At 38.4% G+C, this 14117-nt stretch overlaps 1 protein-coding gene across 1 annotated transcript in view; it reads left to right on the forward strand.

Annotated features, from left to right (window-relative positions):
• Positions 1 to 7405: 7405 nt before the first annotated feature.
• The window catches only part of F5 (coagulation factor V), a 34798-nt gene continuing 28086 nt past the window's right edge, over positions 7406 to 14117 (forward strand). Inside the window, exons 1-4 of the mRNA XM_027816988.2 lie at positions 7406 to 7665; positions 10772 to 10863; positions 11787 to 11909; positions 13127 to 13339. Of these exons, the coding sequence (XP_027672789.2) occupies positions 7505 to 7665; positions 10772 to 10863; positions 11787 to 11909; positions 13127 to 13339 (589 nt within the window). The 5' untranslated portion in view covers positions 7406 to 7504. The remainder of the gene's footprint in view (positions 7666 to 10771; positions 10864 to 11786; positions 11910 to 13126; positions 13340 to 14117) is intronic.

A 14117-nucleotide genomic window follows, 5' to 3' on the forward strand; every position in this document is an offset into this window, starting at 1 on the left:
CACTGCACTAAGAGGTGGGATTTCTTTCTCCATAATTGCTTCGATTTCCTTTCAACAGAAGACTTTTTTTTTTTTTTCTATATTGGAAGCAATAATCTACTTTTCTAGTAGAAGCCTAATGCTTTTGGCTTCATTATTGATTCCTGAAAATGTCAATTTTTGGCTATTTTTTTCCTCCCATTTAAACTCACTTGAGAGTTATGTGGGTATTTCCCTACTTATGAATGATTGTTTCCTCTAGCTGGAGGAAGATTTTGAAAGCTGAAAGGAAATAACTGATCATCTTACTAGGGAAGTTTGACTCCATCTTAAACTAAAATAGCTGTAACTAACCAGGTGATTTAGATTTATATTTGAGAAAGCCTAGTGTTTTGATGGAATTTTTTGGGAGACAAAGGAGGAATATTAGTATGTAGTCTGTTCATCTTGTAATGAAGGCAAGAACAGTCTTATATTGACAGAATTAGAGCTTGAGCATAAAGGGAGAAGATTGCTATGCTAGAGCAAGGTTCAATCTTGGCTACTTGTCTGCCTCAACTACACTAGCTGGTAGTCTAATAGCAAGGTTTCCTTTTCGGGGTAAACATACATGGAGTTGTTTATGAATTCAAATATTGTAGGCACATCCAGGCTTTAGCATCCACTTTCTGCCCTGTAGAAACTAAGATTTTTATTAATGAAAATGAGAGGAAAGGACTATCGTATTTGTGTGTGTGTATATACATATAGATATATTTATATTTACTAGGTTCGTTTAACCTCTGTTCAGCTTTCAGGGTAGCATCCTTGTCTCCCAAATGTCCCACTTGCATTCTGCAAGGTAATCTGAAGTTGGATGTCTGCAACTGACTGAATTTTCTGTTGAGTAGGAAGGTTGGTCCCTTTCCTGGCACAACTAGTCTCTGTCTTGGCTGTCCTCAGTACCATGCTTGTACATGACAGCCTGTAATGAAGTTCTGTGTACTATTCTTAAATTGGCTTTCCTCTTTTGATATCTATCTTCACTTCCTCTTTCTTGAACAATATCTTAAGCAATGTCTATATAAGTGAGTATTGCAAGCTGAAACCTGTTAAATTTTAACCACACCCACTGAGTCATGCCATAGGATTTTCCCTATCAGACCAATCTCAAAAATGTTTTGAGCTTTTGGGTAACAAAGGAAGTAGCTGTCCTCCACCCAACAAATAAGGGGATTTGGGGGGGAGCAGAGAGGGAGTATGTCTTAAAATAACCAGCAGGGATGTATATTTTTTTTCCTTTGCTCTGTCGGAATCTTTTGAAACATCCCTCTCCCTAAAAGGTGTCTGTTCTTCTCCTTTAGGAAATTGAATTAGTCTTTCACTGCTCTCCAGTATGCTGAGTTAATATCACATTCTTCTTTGTCAGGCTGTTGATGGAAGTAAGTGGCATGACTTTATTTATTTAATTTTTTTTAGAAGTATAAACTGATGAAGGCCTTTTGCTCTGACCCTAGCAGGAAAACAGAGGAGCAGCAGAACTGGAAGCTATTGGCAAGTTCGCTCCATCAGCACCGTTGATATTTAATGTCTTACGGCATTTGTAGCACAGAAATATCTAGTATCACAAACCCCAATGCTTGGCAACTAATGTGGTGCTTTGCTTGGCTGGATATCAAAGTGGTTGTACCTGAGCAAGCAAATTTGACCTGGGTACGCTTGCAGCAGTTATACTGTATGTGTTAATCCTTTTCTTCTTTTGTGACTGGTATTAAAAATTCATGTTAGAAGTAAAGATTGCTGCTGTAGGAACTGCTCTAAACATAGGCAAGGATAGTAACCTCAGTTACAGCTTCTGGCAAATCCAGCGTGGTCATTGACTGCCTGAATTTTGCCTCTACATCAAAATAGCTCCTGAGAAGTTCTGCTTTTCGGGAGTCCCTTTCCTACTGCACATCTTAGAGTCCTTGTGGCTCTTTACTTGCCTTCTAGATCTCTCTCTCTTGTTCTTGGACTTTAAGTACGTTCTAGTTTACAGGTGCTGCATGCAGTGAAGATATGGGTGAAATTTTGATTCCACTGAATCTGAATCAAAGTTATGCACAGGGAACAGGTTATGATGCAAAGGGAATAACCTTACAGAAATTTAAAATAATGACCATCACAAGTTCTGTCATCAAACTTAATATACCTAGTCCTTAATTTACATGAAATACTTTTAAAATACAAAAAAAAAAAGTTTCCAATAAAAAATATAGAAGAAAAACCAAGCAATACATGGGAAGCACACTTCTGTATTTAGTCTTCTAAAAGTCTAATCCAAGTCTAAACTATAATGAAGGGTGGAAATAGTGTTTAAAGAATTAGGGTAATTTCCACTTTGTCGTTCTGTGGCTGCATTTTTAGGTGTGGAAAAGTGGAGCTTTTAAACCAGCTTGCTATCAAACAGCCCGCTCCTCTGCTAGAGAACTAGAGTGCCTTGAATTTGTCTGGGTGTTGTAAAGTCTGTAGGGACAGATGTAATTTAGTGTTTTATTATGCTATAAGCTTACTGATTTCATGTTTCTTCCTGAAACATACCTATCTGTTTTCCTATTGGAAAATAACCTTCTCTGTTAATAACTTGTAAGAATTGTTCCAAGTCTACTTTTTTAAAAAAAATCATACCTTGATGTAGAAAATGCAACCATATGGAAGAAGAAAAAGTTAACACATATGAAGTCTCATACCGATTGTTTGAAGTAGGTATGTATACAACTTGGTAAGAGACTGTCTTGGTTCCAACAAGGATTTATGATAAAAAGATGCAAACTCTTGCGATCATGTACCAGCTGGTTAACATTGTGTTGTGGGCACTGATACTCTTACCGTTATTCTCTACAGAAAGAAAGCTGATTGAATAAACGGCTAGACTGACTTAGCCTGAGGGCAGCTGGTCTGATTTAGCATACCAGTTGTAAGCGTGGGCAAATAAAGAAATCTCTTGGTAAAGAAGACAAACTGGAACACAGAGAACACAAACATGGATTACAGCAGGAGCAAAATTCTTTGTGCGGCCAAACTGAAATTTTTCTGGCAAAAATTAAATAGAGGGGGGGAAAAAGGCTTCTTTGGGATCAGTCAAAAATTTTGAGCCAGACGTGATATTTGAAGAGAGGAAGCTAGTGTATCCTCTCTTTTTGTTCCTTGAAATGATTTTTTTTCCGACCAAAAGCCAGTGGTCTTGAACAAATTTGTTAAACCACTTAAATTAGACTTCACAATATTTACAAGAATCAGATATTTCTTTTTATCTGAAACTGTTTATTGGATTCAGCATTGCCGTGCAAAGTTTTTGGTCCTGCTAAATAACTGGGTTTGGCAAACATATTGGCTGGAGAAACACCCAATTGTAATCAAGGACACTTGCTTTTCTCCTAAGGAAAAATACAGGTTTTAAAGATGTGGATGTATTTAGGTTTAAATCAACATGATTTTGTATCTTCTGAAGTCTTTAGCACCAGAGCAATCTGAAATGCTGCTCTGTCTTCTTACTGCCTTGTAGTGTACACACACGAGTTACACAGCCTGCCGCCTTTTAACAGTTATGCAGAATGGGGTTTTATATGAGCTGCCATCAAATACAAAACATGTATACGTATTCCTTTTGAATAAGTTGTCTGAAAGAAAGCCTAAGTTTCTCTGCCATCTGTTCTTTTTGCCTGCTTGTGTAGTTTTCAACATAGTACCTTTACTTTAAACTTCTAAAATGAGCCATTTCACAGATTAACCTCTCTTGGCTTCGGTGCCTTGCGGAAGTGAAGATGTTTAGCTGATGGCTTCTGTTCCGGGTAGTGGCTATAAGGTTTGGTAAGTGCCCTATCTGTTTTTCACCTACTTCAGAACCATGTGTTCACTGCTGATCAATAATTAACTCCTTGTTTGCCTATGAAATCCTTTCACCTAAACAAAGTACGCTTGCTGGACCATTGTGCATCGATTTGTGTGTTTGAGAGAGAGGGCCTATGTTAAGGCAATTATTAGCAGCAAATTCAATAATTGTTTTACAACATTTTCTTCTCTATACTAGCTCCCTTTTAGTCATGTCTAGGATAACATTTGTGATGAAGTAGATACAAGCTTGTTGTGGGTCCTAATCTTTAATTCACAGAAAGTTGCAAATCACCATTTTACAGCTCTTGAAGAGTTATCTGTTCTTGATTGCTCAGACTCAGCCTAGGCTATTCTGGGTAAAAAAACTGGTGATGCCAGTTAGTTATAAATGTCAGCCTTAGAGCAGTACTGTGAGTACACTATTTCAGTATGTTTTCATATGTAACATAAGAATCAGGGCCATAATTACTGGGTGTCAGAAGAGACAGTAATCTTCGCCAGTTAAAAGATGCAGACCTGCTTTTAGTGTTAAAGTGTATTGCTTGTGCTTCTCTTTCCATGCTTTGTTTTAATTTGGCATTTCAGTGTCAGGACATCCCAAAGGTACTGCTTCTTTTTGGGAATAGCATTGGTCATTGTGCTGCAGAGGCTGTTTTGCCAGTACGGACTAGACCTGTGCTCCTCCGTGCATGGCTTTTGCCCACAAGATGTTTTGATGTTGCTGGTGACCAAATGCAAATTATATTTGAACATGTGGGTAAGCAATGAGGATAAAATATGAAGTCTGCAGCATGTGCAGTGTTGTGAAGTAGAAGAAGCTAACATCATGGCTATATATATGAATAGATAATAAAGTTGTGTTGTCTTGGAAGACTTCAGCCTGAAAAATGTATTCTGTAGTCATTTGTCATATGACTAATAGTAATAGCTTGCAAGTAACCAATGCTAACTAGAACAATTACATGTATATATTAGACTTTCACAGAGGATAGAGGTTATAATTGCAGATACTAGAAATTAATGGTAAGGTGGAAGGGAGCAAGGTCTTTGGATTACTAATAATGATTTTCCGAACACTGTGGAACTTCCCAAAGCCTAGAGGAGACGATGTGATGCAATAGCTTAAAGAAAAAAAAACCACCAGGCTGACCCAGATAATTTCAGGCAGCTCAATCTTACATTGATCCCAAGAGGTGCGGGAAGAGGAGAAAAGGAGGGAGTAGCCAATATTGGACTTCTTGTTCTTAAAGAGTTAAGGAAAGGTGATACATGCTAATCAGTGTAGTTTAGACAGGAAAGTCTATCTGGCCTAATTTGATACTGTTCTTTAAAACTGTCAATATTACCAGCCACCCTTATAAAAGTAATTTCACTGATAGAATGCATTTTGTTTCCTTCTACCATTAGATTTGTACTGCATGAATCATTAAGAAATTTCAAAAATACAACCCCCAAATTCATCAAAACGGATAAAAGATAAGTAACTAATTGATGTCAGCTTTGATTCCTAGCTCACAGTCACAAGTCACAAAGCAAGGGATTTTAAGCAGGTATTCTGGGTATTAATTTTTAGCCTGCAATGTTTTAGCTTTTTATTACAGGGAAGAATGAAGTATTAGAAACCTACCTATAATGGAAAATTTGAATACTTAATTCATTAGACGGAATCACAGGAAGACTTGCTTCATGTGTATTTTAGTTTCATCTCTTCAGCCAGTCCCATAAGAATACATGAAGGTGTTCAAATCCCTGCACAGGAAGGAGCTTTAGGAACAGCGTTGTAAAGCCTCAAGGATAGAGATTGGAGATGACAGAAGCTAACCTAAAAGTCAAGATCATTTAGGTTTAACAGAACATGCCAGGCACTTCAGCATCATCTGCTTCACATCAGTTCCGGATCAAAGGAAGGAATCGTCCATTTGACCAGAGATTTCTTTTGTAAAAACTAAATTACAGGCGTTTTCACACCAGCTATCAAACTCTTAAGCACCAGCATTTAAATGGATCCTGAGCCAGAGATGAGGTTAGGACCAGAGCAGAAACGAGACAAAGATAACTTTTAACAAAAAAGTTATTGAAGTAGTTTACTAAGTCTTATGGTGAGTTCTTTACTCAAAACAGCGATTAATTAGTAATGAAATAATATTGGACTGTGTTTAGTTAAGATTTGTTCTTCAATATCAGCGCACACATTCTGGTCCAATTTAATTGTTGCTTGGATTCTGGGTTTTGAATTAATTTCGTACTTGATGTATGTGTCAAAGTGACTCATGGAAACAAGGGATTAACTCCATGCAAATGGAGTAGGAGGTATTTTAACTTGAAGTTCAGTGTGCTGCCTTGAAACTGTTTCAAGATGTCTGTAGTCTTACACTGTCCAAGTGATCATGATTGTTATCAGTTTTAGGCGGGGAGCATTTAGCTATTGGTCTTCATCAATGTTTGTCCAGCCATCTTCCCTGTCTCTTCAAAGGCCATATGGTCCCATATAGTTTGCATGGTATTAACCAAGCTGCCAGTTAGACCATTCTGCTGTTGAACAATATATCAAACCTAGAATCGATCAGGTTTTATTTTGAAGTAGTCTGAGGAAATGTTGTTCTTATTTCTGTCTGGATCTGGAGTGGAATTATTCTGATTTGGGGGTTTAGGTAATTTTTTTCATGAAAATATTAGCAAAACTTTATTGAAAAAGTTGTTGTGAACTTCTATCCATGAGAAAAATAGGTAGAGATTTTTTCACTTTCCAGTAATCCCAGTGTACGGGAAACATGCTCAATAATTTTCTTGTTTAGTCAAATTTCTCATTGCTGGCAAAAGCCAGGAAACATTTTTTATATGGTTGATATAGTTGACGTTGGTAATTATCTTATCAAAAGGTATTTTCCTAATCATTGCTCTTTAGATAAATGTCAACAGAACCTAATCAAGACTAGATCAGAAGGATTTTGACTACAGGCAAGTCTTCAGGGTGACCTGTTAGCTGCCACTGAGAAGCCTGTTCGTTACCCATTACCTGAGGTACTTGGGAGTTAGTGGGAACCAAACTGAAGCTGACGACATGTTTGGAAGGGTTACTGACTTGCTGTTACGAGTATGCGGTGTATGGTGATCTGAACTAGATTTAGCTCTGCATCCGCTTCTAGTCCCCACACCTAATCCTTCAGCATTTTGCTTCCTAACTAGGAATGATCTTTTAGGAGATGTAGCATCTAACTGGGAAATTTCCATGAATGCCAGACACATGCTGGGTGTCTTTTCTGGGAAGACAAAAATATGCCCCCCTTCTTTCTAATCACGCAGGTCAAACATCCTGTAATTGTAAGTAATTTGAGTAATTGTTTTCTGCCTCTGGTACCCTGCTGCTTCAGTAGACAATGACCCAATCACAGTCTGTAGCGGGGCTGAAGCTGCTTCTCCTTGCTGCTTGTATCTTACTGAAGGTGGTGTGGAGGAGGGGAAGGAAGGTAGTTTAAACAGTTTTTTATCTCTATTGGATCCCTGTCAGTAAGGGGAGGAGGAGGTGAGGAGCAATGACCTGAGCGTAGCAAATGCTGTTACCCTCTTGCATCACAATTATTTCATTTCTGAGGGGAAGTTAAAAGCAGCAACAGCAATAAAAGCAGCAGTTTCTGCCTTGTCTTCCAGAGCAGCATCAACAGGCAGCTGTACCATGAGGCTCCGCTGCCTGCATCTTTTTTTCTTGCTTCTGCTTGGTGCATGGTGGCCAGACTCAGAGAAGCATTTGGTGGGAGCTATGAAGGTCAGGGAGCACTATATAGCTGCTCAGATCACTAGCTGGACCTACAGACTGAAATCCGAGGAAAAGTCCAGGTAACAAAGTACTGGATAAGAAGGATGAAACTTGTCCTGTCTTGTGACCGAAAGTGTTTTCTGCCTCCCACCTCCTGTGGAATTTTAGAGCCCAGGAGGACTTTAGAGCCTGATCTGTTGACTTCAGAGGAACTTGTGTGACTTTAAATGGCATGATCTGAACTGGAGCCAGTGAAGTATTCAAAGCTCCTTTTTATTTACTTCATTAGTGGATAGAATTATTTTTATGTTTTCATAGCACTTTTGTTAAGTATGTTCCAGGGCTTGCTTATATAATCTTCTGTCTGGGTTGATGTTTGTTGTTTGGGTTTTTTTGGTTGGTTTTTTTTTTTAATGTAATGATTTTAGGTTTGTGGAATTTAATCAATGTTAAGGAGCTGCGGTTTCATAAGATTTCGAAAACTTGCAGACTTTAGAATTTGCTGAAGGAAAAAATATGTTCCAATTTGTATACTATCACTTTCATTTAAATCGGAGCCAGATGACCTTTGGAACTAGCTTTGTTGTTTCTGAGTTGTTCAGTAGTTTTTGTGAAACGAACATTCTGAATTCTGCCAAGTAAAGGTTGTAGGATCAAGCATTGCGGTATTTCATTAAATAAAAATACTAATTTCATGGTTTCTTTCAGATAGCATTGCAGAATGGCTAGCGAACATGCATATGCCAATCAAGCATATAAAATACTATGTTGTATTACCACTGTTACCAGGTTTATAAACACTGCAAGTGCAATGCTACAGATGACAGAACTTGGACATAATTTAGAATCCTGTTTAAAACAGACTTCAGTCTTGTGCTGTGCTCTCTATAGTCACCATACACAGCTTTTATTTGCTCATGAAGTGGCATGAAATGGTATGAATTACTTGTTCTCCTACACTGAAGGGTGTATTTCAATACTACTCCATTTTTTTTTTATATTGGTGGATGGCTTGTTTTCTTTACTTTTTAGTTTGTGATTATTTTTTTTTAAAAAAATGTGTATTGCATTTCTGGATGTTACAGAAAGGACATTTCCAGTTCAGATTTAGACTTTCTAACTATTCATTTTTAAAGACTTAATTAGAACAGAGTTTCTATGATTTCTATAACTCCTCTTGGAAGTTTAATACAACTGGTATAATAAGCATAACGTCAAACTGGCAAGACAGACAAGTTGTAGGAATATGAAGATATATGTAGGAATATGAAGATAAATGTTATTTAAGTATTGACCTGGACATGTGAATTTAGTAGTTAGAACTTCATTCTCGTCTGCACTGGATGGATCAGTATAAGAATGAACTGCTGTTTTGTTAAATTTGACATTGTGGATAGACTGTTTTCATGCAGCAGAGACCCACAAGACTGCCTCAAATCTCAGGTGAAATACTCTGTGATTAACTAATTTTTCATACACAGTGCCTATTGAGATATGTCACATAAGTATTTAGAGCAAGTCACATCCTGGATAAGTCTGATGAATTTTGTAGAACTTAAAGAAATGTAACTTAAAAAAAAAACACACAAAAAAAACAATAACCAAACAACAAAAAAACTAACCAGAACTTACAAAGATACTCACTAAGAAAGAGTTAATGGCTTGGATCCCAAAGGCATTTGGGTATGTAACTTACTGTGATTTCAGTGGAAGCTGAATGCCTAAATACAGTGTAAGAATCTGATACTTTGCTGCTTTTGGTTCTAAGTAATTGAAAAGAGGCTGAAAAGAAAATGAACTTCCTGAACTATTTCCTTAATTTTCCGGTCATACAGGCTAGAAAAGGACACAACTTCTTTGAGTGTCAGTAGACTTATCTTTGTAGAGATTTTTTACCATGTACAAGTGGTATTTGTAAGACACTTCAGAACAAAATGAAAACGTGCTATTTGTGCGTGCAGCGTTGCTGCTGCCGTTCCCGAAAGTTACGTAACTAGACCTGCTGGCATCGTCTGAGGTCTCTGAAGTGTTAGTAAGCTGTGTATTTTGTTCCTTCTAGCTGTACAATTGGCGCTGATAAATTCCCTCTTCCTCCCCATAGTCTTATGTGTGCATATCCCAGTGGACATTGCCACATTAGGGCAGCGCTCGTCAACGAATGTTATGGACTGGGTCTTTCCCCTTAAAGACTGAAGCAAAATTTTATCAGTGACTTTAAAGACGGAAATGAATTGAAACATGAATTGCTTCTGTCTGAGTCTTCTGCTGTGAGAGAGCATCACAGAGGGATGTATGAGAGATACCTACAGAAAGAGATCTCCCCCTTATGGGCCCTGGATGTCACTGGAGCGAGCTCACTGTGCTACCTCTGCCCAGCCACTCTGTGCTTGAGCAGCCTGAAAGGGCATTATAAAAAAAAATCACATGGAATTACCGTTGGATCCAGTCATCATACATACTATAAGAAACAAACCAACAAATATAAATCTAAATACAGGCTATTATCCCTCCAGTCCTCATCGTTACTTCCATTCCAGAAGTGTTGCGTGCTGGTTTCCTTCTGCTTGCCTAAATATTTGCTAAGAAAACATTGTGTGGTCTACTGGGTGCCTGAATCATTTGCAAAACTAAGGACACTTGCCGTGTTTCTCAGAAAGCAATTTTCTGACTTGCTGAGAGATCCTTAGTTGTTGTCAGGGAACAGTTTTGTGCTTGCCTCCAAGGTCATTGCTGCTTCAGGAGCTTGCTGTTAACGCTGTTGTACAATCCTTGTGGTGAGTCTTGAAGTTCAAGCATGGAGCTGAGTAAAGAGAAATTTAGGTTTCTTTCAATGTGTTTTGTCAGGTGCTTTCTTGGGTAAGCATGGTCAAAGCATCTTCCTCTGTGTCGTAAACAGAGTCAAAAGGACCTATAGAAACCACCAGGAAAATCAGGGGTAAACTGTGCTAGGTACCATAACTGAATGTCTGGTACGAAGTGGCCTAGCTCAGGAATGTCATAGATTCAGTAGAGGTAGAGGAGAAGACACTGCAAAGAGTTGGACTGTGTGCCTTGCCTTCAGCAAAATGTGCACGTGGTTGAGTGTAGTTCCAGGAGTCGTTTTCTGAAATATCCATTAAACAGCAAGGGCATCTCTGGGAATCTTTGTCCTTCTGATTTATTTGTTTATAACTCTTTTGGTTTCAGATTGGAACATTCAGATCCTGTGTTTAAGAAAATTTCTTACAGAGAATATGAAGTGGATTTTAAAAAAGAAAAGCCAGCAAATATATTTGCAGGTAAGCAGGAAGGAAATACTCTTGAGTATTTGGGGGTTTGCTTGTTATGAAGCCAGTAACAAGCTAAGCAAGCTTGTATTTTTGTGTCCATTTGTGCTTATTTGTTTTGCACATAAACCAAATAAGCATGGGGGTTGAGGTATCTGCTGTGCACTGGGCTTTCAGAGTCCGTAGAGTGGTTGGATTTTCAGAGGCTGGGGCTCAGTGCTATCTGCAAATGGATTGCACGGTGCAAAGTTGTTCTCTTTGGTTTTAGCATCTGATGAGACTTCGCATACACATTTAGACTTGTATGGTAACAGTTGTAGTGGTGACGCTATAAATTCGTGTGGAAGGAGCCTAAGGCCTGAGGCTAGATATGTTTCTGATAGAACTGTGGAAAGGAAAAGAAAACCTGTGAGGTTGGGTGGAAAGATGGAACTGATTATTTCTTTAGATAATATTTTGGGATTGAAAGCTCTTTTTGTTCTGTAACTTCTGGCATTGAGAGTGCCACTCAAAGAAATGCCTTTCTTTAAACTCTTACTCTATAAAGTATCTGCCTTCCTAAAACAGTTTAATTAAATCATATGTGAAGGATTCCTAGAAATTCCCAAGGAACCTCAACATGAACCTTTTGATATATTTTCTGTATCTAGAAATAACTTTTTGTTTTGTAAATCTACAATTTTCCTGTGATTTTTCTTAGTTGCCAGATAATACAATTTATAACATTTCCCACTGTGAGCTGCAGGTTTTAAATTTCCACATGCCTTTTTACAGGTAAATCTTCATTGAAGTGGTGTTACATTCTCTGCCTGTATTAAATTTGCAACTTGTACTTTGAGAGCTCTTATTCCCTAATGGGGAGGGAGAACTCTTCATTTCACTAAACATACTGTTTTGCTCACATTTTCCTCTTTCTTTATCTTAAATAACTACAGGACTTCTGGGACCAACTCTGCGTGCTGAAGTGGGAGATACTTTAGTAGTTCACCTTAAGAATATGGCTGACAAGCCAGTCAGTATTCATCCCCAAGGCATAGTTTACAACAAAAATGCAGAAGGTAAATGCCATGTGTTTTGTTCATTTACTTGTAGGCTATTGCATGAAATATTGAGAGGGGCCCAGACCAATGTTTAAGGAGATGTATAACACAAATACCTGTTGATTCTGGATTGAAACTTCACACCCTTTGTTAGCTCCTTCCTTCTTCACCAGTGTAACACTAGGAATGTCATCCGACCTGCACAGTCTCCTGTGTGCTACTACTGTTTCACAGAATCACGGAATGGTTGAGGTAGGAAGGCAGCTCTGGAGGTTTCCTGGTCCAACTATCATGTAATTGCAAAATATTCTATTTCAGGAATGTAAACTCTTAAATATAGGTCTTAAAAAACTTTTTCAAATCCCTTGCAATCGTGTGCATCAAGGAGTTATTGGTAAGGCAGTTAACAGTGCTGATCAAGTTGTTCTGATAGTCAGCATTTCATGCTCAGCTACGTGGTGTTCTGCTCCTAGATCCCTCATAAGACTAGCAAAAAGAGATTGTATACTGTGACCAAATTGACAGTTAAATGTCTGCACTAGCACAGAGTGAGTTTGATTTCCCTGCCCTGGCTGCTGAGCCTGAGCTGTGACCTGCAGTTTACAAACTGACTCGAGGCTTTGTTTGTTGTGTTTGTACAAAGGGTTTTGCAACCCCATCTCATGGAGTTGAACAGAACATGTTGTTGGAAGTGACAGGCTGTTCAGATTGACTATCTTATGAATGTGCCTTTTACACCTGGGATTTTGATTCTCTGGCTCCCCTTTGTCACATTGCAGATTTGTTGGATATGGTAGGCATAGATATGAGCCTTTACTGCTATCTGGATATGCAGTGCACAAAAGGTCTCGGGCAGCAAGGCAGTGCTAGCCCACGCAATGGCTTTATGAGAGATAATTAGGATGTTGACAGAGTGGTCAGTATTCCTCCACAGAGTATCAGCGAGCAGAGGCTGAAGCTTCACACTATCCTGTTAACCCTAGTCAGACTGATGAAGAGCCCCCACCTTTTGGCAGTGAGGGCAGTTCTAGGAAATCTTTATAATCTGTAAGAAACAGGATGGTGGAATAGCTGCTCTCCACAGTGTGAGTGGGATCATGAGCTATCTGTTTGGAGCTGAAGTATCATATTGGCAAGAAACAAACCAAGCTTTTGCAATTGATTGTAGGAAGATATTCCAGATGCTTTAATTGCTCTTTGTCTTCATGGCACTCTACTGACTCTTTTCTTGGCAGGGTCCCTGTATGATGACAGAACGTCGTCTGCAGAAAAACGAGATGATGCTGTACTTCCAGGCCATGTCCACACATATGTGTGGGATATAACAGAAGAAGTTGGTCCAAGAGAAGCTGACCTTCCTTGTCTTACTTATGCATATTATTCTCATGAGAACATGGCAACAGATTTTAACTCTGGTCTGATTGGAGCGCTGCTTATCTGTAAGAAAGGTAATTAAATACTTTGAGACTACTATAATGTAATATGGTTTCATTTCTTAATAAAGTTAAAGTTGTATGATAATGAGGGAAGATACATTCTTTTCACATCTTTACATGCAGTGTAAAGTAAAAGATGTTGAAAACCATGTAGATGTTAAGGGTTTTAAATGCCAGCTTTCATGCAAATCCTTCCTATCATTTATAGGATGGTCAGAGAGCGCTATTAATAAATACATTTGCCTGTACTGGTTGCATATTCAGTTGCTTAACTGCTGAATATATGACCTTAGATTTTCTGCCTTAGAATAAATATTTTTAAAGCTTCATTCAAAATGGTTTAGCCATTCCGGAGAATAAGGCAGGCAATAATTGTTTTACCCATGCTTTTTAAAGTCTGACTGATTAAGAGGCTGTAGCCCACTCTCCTCTGTAACAAGGGTTTGAAATTGCAGAGCAGTATGTGCCTTTTGCTAGTCATTTGAAAATATGGCCAAATATGAACAGATTAAAAGTCTTCAAAAATTGCTTTGCATGTGATTAGGGACTTGAGATTTTAGCAGTTTGGGTCATTGAATTCCATCTCCACTAATATGAACTGGTGTCTTGTTGGACTTGCAAATGTGCTGCTAGGTACATAACCACTAATGCAAGGAAGACTGAAACAGCATGCCACTGTGTAAGCTACTTAAACTGCTTCCTGGTCCCTTAAATCCTAAATTTTTCCAAGTTAAATATCCTTCTTTTAAGCTTTAAGAAAGCTCTGTGAGTTATTTAGCTTCATCCTCTT

The sequence above is a fragment of the Falco cherrug genome, chromosome 5, assembly GCF_023634085.1.
Source record: "Falco cherrug isolate bFalChe1 chromosome 5, bFalChe1.pri, whole genome shotgun sequence".
Classification (NCBI taxonomy): domain Eukaryota; kingdom Metazoa; phylum Chordata; class Aves; order Falconiformes; family Falconidae; genus Falco; species Falco cherrug.